The sequence below is a fragment of the Austrofundulus limnaeus genome, unplaced genomic scaffold (assembly GCF_001266775.1).
Source record: "Austrofundulus limnaeus strain Quisiro unplaced genomic scaffold, Austrofundulus_limnaeus-1.0 Scaffold0, whole genome shotgun sequence".
Taxonomy (NCBI): Eukaryota; Metazoa; Chordata; class Actinopteri; order Cyprinodontiformes; family Rivulidae; genus Austrofundulus; species Austrofundulus limnaeus.
In genome coordinates this window covers 766,981-774,214 of record NW_013952402.1, presented here as the reverse complement: position 1 = coordinate 774,214, position 7,234 = coordinate 766,981, and the positions used below count along the sequence as shown (strand labels likewise).

At 36.4% G+C, this 7,234-nt stretch overlaps 1 protein-coding gene across 1 annotated transcript in view; it reads right to left on the bottom strand.

Annotated features, from left to right (window-relative positions):
• Positions 1 to 2,810: 2,810 nt before the first annotated feature.
• Positions 2,811 to 7,234, bottom strand: part of LOC106514005 (heterogeneous nuclear ribonucleoprotein L-like) — a 30,713-nt gene continuing 26,289 nt past the window's right edge. The window contains exons 12-14 of the mRNA XM_014003116.1: positions 6,532 to 6,589; positions 6,294 to 6,392; positions 2,811 to 4,745 (exon numbers count right to left, since the gene is read on the bottom strand). Of these exons, the coding sequence (XP_013858570.1) occupies positions 4,690 to 4,745; positions 6,294 to 6,392; positions 6,532 to 6,589 (213 nt within the window). The 3' untranslated portion in view covers positions 2,811 to 4,689. The remainder of the gene's footprint in view (positions 4,746 to 6,293; positions 6,393 to 6,531; positions 6,590 to 7,234) is intronic.

Sequence of the window (7,234 nt, the reverse complement as noted above, 5' to 3'; positions counted from 1 at the left end):
ATATATAAATGCTCCCAAACCCTGCTATATTTGTTTCATTAGGTAAAAATCAAATAACACAAAATATTTTTGAAAATAGTCTGAGGTGCGGAAATAATTCTTTTCAATCCTTCACACTTTGTCTAAAACTCTGTGTTGATTTCTAAACTGATATTTTTCTATTACCAATATGCACGTATGCTCCAACTGGTTCATTGCTACCTCTTGTTTGACTTTGTTTCACAAAGATGTTTATAAGTTAGTGTTATTCATACATTATATTTTAAAAGTGAAAAGCCTAATGCGCAAACAAGAAATTTAGTTCCACAATTAGCACTTTAGTGCTTTAAATGTTGACAAACACCTCAAGAGCTTCTCTGAGCTTGATGAGACATTTTCAAAATATCATATTGACTTGGTTTTATGTTTGTTTGTTTGTTTGTTTTTTAGTATTGCCTCTGGAAGCCATTGATTCTTTGCCATTTATTTGTAAATAATAAATCTGATAACGTATTAAAGCAGTAGTTCCCCAACCCTGGTCCTCAAGGACTCCTGTCCTGCTTGTTTTAGATGTTTCCCTGATCTGACACACCTGGTTTGAATGAATGAGTGATTAATAATCTTATGCAGACCTGCTGAATAGCAGGGAAACAAGAAAAACATGCTGAATAGGGATCCTTGAGGACCAGGGTTAGGGAACTAGTGCCCACCACTGGTGAAATGATAACGTGCAATATTGCCAGATTGCCGGATGTCCGAATGACAGCAGAGCAGCTGAAACAGATACTCTTTAAACCAGGGGTGCCCAAACATTTTCTCTGCAAGGGCCAAAATTAAAATCAATCTGAGGGGGGTGGGCCAAATGCAGTAATATAATACACGAAATGCAAATATTTCAAGGAATTGTATTTTTATGATTAAGCTGCAGCCAGTGCAGTTGCCCACATTTTTTTTCTAACCCATGGACATGGAGAAAATTCAACGTTTGCTCGGGCAGCAAAGGTTCATGGGACTTTTCATAATTTAAAATTTGAGTATATGGGGTCTTATAAGGTGTGCAAATCTAGAAATGAACTTAAATCTGATATAAATGTCTCTTGAAGTTACTTGTATTTTAAGTTTWATCTTAATATAGTTCAAAGAAAAAGTGAGCACCATGAGTTAAGTTTATCTGACTAGAGCTCCTTGTACCTATAKTTGGACCAATGTTTGAAAAGACTGAGTGCAAATAGTATTTCTACATAAAACAGGAGATTACAATCTAGTAACCAGGATAACTGCTAGTGGGCCAAATCAAATGGCTTGGCGGGCCAAATTTGGCCCACGGGCCCCACTTTGGGCACCTCTGCTTTAGACTTAAAAGAACCAGAAGAAGCCATGAAACTTTTAGGACCACATTGCAAATTACTGTCTTTGATCACGTGCATTAGTAACTGTAAAAATGTAAATTAATTTAATTCTTCCCCRAGATCTCCTCCCAGTTGGAAATGGTCAGAAAACCTCCCTAGTGAGGCGTCCAGGGGCATTGTTACCAGAATCACCTGAATTGGCTCCTCTCGATGTGGAGGAGCAGCAGCTCTCCTCTAAGTCTCCACCTGTTCTCACAATATCTCTGAAGAGAAAACTCATTTTGATCACCCATATCTATGATCTTGATCTTTCGGTCACCACTCAAAGTTTGTGATCAAAGATGAGGGTAGGAACGTAGACCGACCARWAAACGGAAAAGCTTTTCTTGCAGCTCAGCTCCATCTTCACTGCAACAGACCAGCACAAAGTACAAAATACTCTGATGTCATCTGTCCATTTCACACTTCATTCTTCCCTCACCCATGAACCAAACCCAGAAATACTTAAGTACTCCACTTAAGGCAGAACCTAATGCCTGAACTTGGGAAAGCAGTCCACTTTTTTCCAAACGAGGACTAACTGACCTCAGATTTGGAGGTGCTGATCCTTAATCCCAGCCATTTCACACTCAGCTGTGAACTGCTCCAGTAAAATTTGGAGATGATGCCCACAGGACAAAATAGCAGGAAAAACAAAACTGAGGATTATCTTATTAGACCTCGTTTGTGCCTTGGTTATGAGCAGAATCTTTGACAATAAGCAGCTCCAGCAAAGTCCAACCTTCATGGACTGAGTGGACAAGTGTGTGATGGTGTGAACACGTTTAGCTGTAGTACAGAAAACAAACATGAAATAAAATCAACAACTTTGTAAATAAGCTTGCAATAATTTGATTTTCATTAATGTTTTCACTGGATGTCCTTGAATACAGCATCGGCCTAAGTTGTACCAACTGAGCAGGGAGGGAGGGAAACCCCTGAGAACAATCATCTACAATAAAACTAGAAATTAAATATAACTTACTCAAAAATGTCTAAAAGTCTAAATTCTTACCAACAGCTTCATAAGACTTTAATTTAACCTTACATAATGAGCAATGCAGAAAACACTATTCTTCCTAGAATCCGTCACGAAGTTGAGCAAAATAAATGAAAGAATTTAAACCAAAATTCTCTAAATTTATGTCTGTAAATATAAAACTCTCTAGAGAACTGTCATGGCAAAACAACTAATATTTGGTTTTGAGAGTAATGCCTAAAGTGATTTTTTTAGCCATTATGGTGGTCTGTATAAAAGTTATGAACAATTAATATCTTACCTGTTATAGATAGCTTATTGAATGCTTCAGTTTAAATTTAGCTTCTGACAGGACCGATGAGCTATTGGCTAGTCTGAGAGCAGCCAAAGTGGATTGCTGACTTAGTGCAACTGCATCAATCTTAAACATTCCCAGCAGTTCAAGGTAAATCTATTTTATAAACTTTTACAACTTTGTCAGTCTTTTTTACACACAATTCTTTCGTTTTCCACAGAACCTCACTTTAAATTGCWGGAGTACCCCTTTAAAGTAAGATGGTGTTTTTTTCCAGGGGCAGAAATTCCATCTCATAGTTATTTTTAAGAGCAAAGTTTTGGGGGAGTCAAAATAAAAAGAAAATATTCATCACCGTGTTTACCAAGTAGACAAGTTGCAGAAACTAATGAAAGCGCCAACCGTCTTCATCCATCTCGCTTCAGTTTTGATCTCTGATGGCGCTTGTTTATTAGCTTCCTGGTCACGCAGTCAATTGACTTACAACATATGCTATTCTTCTTTTCACAAAAATATAAAGCCAAATAAACTATAAGAACAGGTTGTTAAACATCTGACATGCATCTATACACAATAATAAAGTGCAAAAGGAAAAATTTATCCACACCCACATGTTGCCATAAAAAAACATGTAAACAAAAAAGCTGAAGTCCCATTAAAGAATTTACAATTTTTTTTCAGTCTGCAGAGCAAATAATGGTGAGAAATTGTTAATGTACATCAAAAACGGGTGTAGATTTCTTCAGTAAAATTGTTCAGAACCACGTTGAAAATTTAATTTGTCTTGGTTTAGTACTTGTTTGTGGTCACTGATCAGTTGTCACTGATCTTTAGCAGCTTTCCATGAATTTAAAGCTCTAAATAAGTACAACCATTAATGATCAAACAAGGTCTATTGTTCCTACTAATCTCAGATGTATTTAAACATCACAGAAATATTACTGACACCTACAAAAAGCTAAACTATCTTGGTTTGAATAGAATAACAATAAACATGTAAATCCCTCAGTGGGGATCAAACCTCAGTCTACCAAGTGAAAATCAGGAACACTCACACTGAAGAGGTTTCTGTGCAACGTGGCTTCACTGGAAGCCAAATATTCACGTTAGCTCCGCCCATTCCCCTTCCAGGCTCTCTCCAGACAGGTAATATACCAAACTATTGTCAGGCTGATAAGGAGGGAGCATCATTTTTTAATGCATCCATTTATCCATCTATTATCTTCCCCTGCTTCTTCCATAATGGGTCAGGGAGGGTGAGGTCGCTGGTGCTCATATCCAGCAGCCACTGTGCGAGAGACAACCTGGACAGGTCGCAAGTTCATCATAGAGTCAGACAAACAAGACAGACAACCATTCACACTTTCACCTACAGATAATTTAGAGTTACCAATAAGCATAACATGCGTTGATTTGCCTGTATAATTGGTGGCTATGCTTTCTTTTGTTTGTATTGCTTATTTTTCCAAAGTTAAGGGGGTCCTGACTCACTTGAGATTTCCGCCCAAGGTCTTGGCTGAAAAAGATGACCGTTATCTTAAAAGGGAAATAAGCGCTAAATAGGAACTTGTTCAAATCATACCCCCATTTACTTCACTTCTTTCAATGATGACTGAAAGAAAAACAAAGATTTTTATCTTATTTCCTTAAAAAGTTAAATATTACTGCAGTAACCATTGACTATGTGAATCTGTTTGAGATGTGTGAGCTTCGTTCAGGAAGATTCCAGTTTTCTAACAGCGAGTCCTTCTCTTGAAATCAGTCAGAAAGGTTTTGAAGACTCTGGAACAAATATCCTAAATAACAGATTAAAAATATCAACAACAACGTTTCAGTTAAGAGTCAGTCAGTGTTTTCAGTTCTGACTGGGTGACTGGTCCTCTATCTCCTTTATCTCCAGTAAAGGGCCGGTTTGGATCGTTCTCCCTGTCTTTTATAATCTCCACGTTTGTCCCTGCCGTGCTGTCCTCCGTGTCTCTCACATGTCCTCGTCTTCTCTTCAGTTTAGCGCCAGTCATCAGCTGCCTCTGTTTGTCCTCAGCATCTTTTTATAGATGAGACGAAGTGGAAAAACACAGTTTCAGAGTGTAGGGGTTGGATCCATCTGTAAGTCACATTAACACACACAGTTTGTGACTGTAACATAAACATTTGATTAAAAGCAACAATTCTCCAATACTACAGATTAATGAAGTTAAATAGGACAAAAATGTTTTAAATATTTCTAAAAATGTATTTGCTTTATAGTAGTGCTGTACCAAACGATTATTTTCTAATCGATTAATCTAACAATTATTTTTTTCGATTAATCGATTATTCTAACAACAAAGCTATAAGTTATTCTGATGCGAGTGCACTGGATATTTAAAATGTTTTCATCAAATTAACAAGAACAGTTCTTTAATATTGTAATATTTTCTGTAATAGTTTTTTCATGGACACAAAATATGCACTCTAGAGTCAATTCTTTAACAAAAAAAAGCTTAAAAGATTTAACATCAACATAAAATCTCAACCAAAGCATATACAATTCAAGTAAAAGAAATATAGTGCAAGATGTTAACAATCTAACAAATGAACTAAATCATGCAAAATTCAAGTCACTCTGGAAAAACTATAATAAACATATAATAAACATTTATTTATTATTTTTTATTTAACATATTTCTCAATATATAAAATTTAACAAATATCAAGACAACRTCCAACTCTTTGTATTGTAACATCAGTTGTGTAACTTATTTCTTTAAGGTGAAAACTGTTGAAAACAACAAGACTGTTTTGTCTTATTACACAAATTAATATCCAGCTCCACGTGTTTCTATTGATGTCATTTCCCCACTAGAAACATTATGTGATGGAGGTCCATGGAAGGCAAATAAGTTTAAATCAAATAAACAAAAGAGGATGCAGTTAAAATAAATAAAAGGTATTTAAGCTACGTTTTGAACACCCAAAACACGTCCAACACTTGTTGGCTACTTGTGCTCTTTAGGTCAGACGTGTGTCGAGAAGCTCCTCTGTTGTTTGAGACGCTGGGGGAACCGTCTGATGGGGGAACCGTCTGATGGGGGAACGCAGCTCGACCTAACACCGGTCTCTGTTTAATGGTGGATGAAATAAAGAAAGTGGCGGTACTTTATTTACTTTGAGCAAGGGAACATCATGTTCACAAGATAATTAATCCACCAGATAATTCAGAGGCGGTCTGTTCGGTAAATTTTACTCCAGGAGCTGCGAGGCTTGTTTTCAAGCTTAGACTGAACTGAAGCAGCGGCTGCTGACGTCATTACGCTCTTGCACGATGCTGCATTCAGGACAAGCATGGAAAACTCACCACTCTTATGCCAATACAGTCGCAATGATGCATTTAGGTACCGAAATGCAATTGCATGAACATTCACGTGGTGGTTATGCAATACAGCGAATCGATAATAAAAAATCTGCGTCGACAAATTTACATAATCGACATCATCGATTATTTCAACTAATCCCTACTAATCCCTTTCAACTAGCCCTACTTTATAGCAATGAACAGCTAGCAGCCTTTAACTGGATTTGGATTTCAAGAATCCAGACTTTCATATATTATTGATTATGAGGGTTTTAGGACCAAAAGTGTGCTGCAGGTTTAATAAGTGGTCAGACTTACTGGGTATCCTAATCTGGTAGTGGTTGAGAACAGTGAGAGCCTCCACAGCCTCCGTCTTACTGTCAAACTCCAACAAGCCAGAGATGGTCTTAGAGGAGGCTGAGAGAAAAATAAAATCAAAGACAGGGAATCAGAAAACTCAGCCGTTTCAGAATCTAACTGGTGAAACTCTAACAGAAAACACTTCATCTAAAAAAAAAAAATCTAACAGGAAGTTACATAACAAAGTCCTACTTACGTTTAGCATCGAACATTTTGAATTTGATGAAGCCAGGAACATCATGCTCCATACACAGCTGCCAAAACAGACAGGAAGTAGAAAAGGTACATGAAATGTATACAACATAAACCATTTTCTAACAGGGACTCACAATACTAATGGTAATATTAGTATTGAATATGTGTGCAAAAAACACATTTTCCTCCACCCTGTATTTATCTACTGTCATCACAAAGCTCAAAAATCTCTTTAATGTTGTTTTAGCTTTAGCATGTTAGTTACATGCTTCTAAATCAATTGAGGGAGTTTAGGTTAGCAGGAATTATATATTATTATTATCTGGTTTTAATCATATTCAAGAACTGACTTAAAGAGTAACTTACCCCAAAATTAACTTTTTTTAGCTGATAAACTGCCTAGAATGTGTCTAAAATGTTATATAGTACTGTTTCTGTGCTAATTTTGATGTTTTTGTGCGTATTTGTTCAAATCTGCACTCATAAAAGTTAACTCTGTGATTTGTTCAATGGAATAAACACATCTAAACCGAAGTTAATTAATATTATTGTGTTGCCATTTTAAACATAACACACTTTAGCAAGTATAACTTAAATTTTAAACTTGTTATAATTACAAAACCATCAATGTTTGATATAACATGACAAGGTTGAGTGAAGTCAACAAGCTGAACTGTCCCTTTACAAAATCCCGTGTCATATCG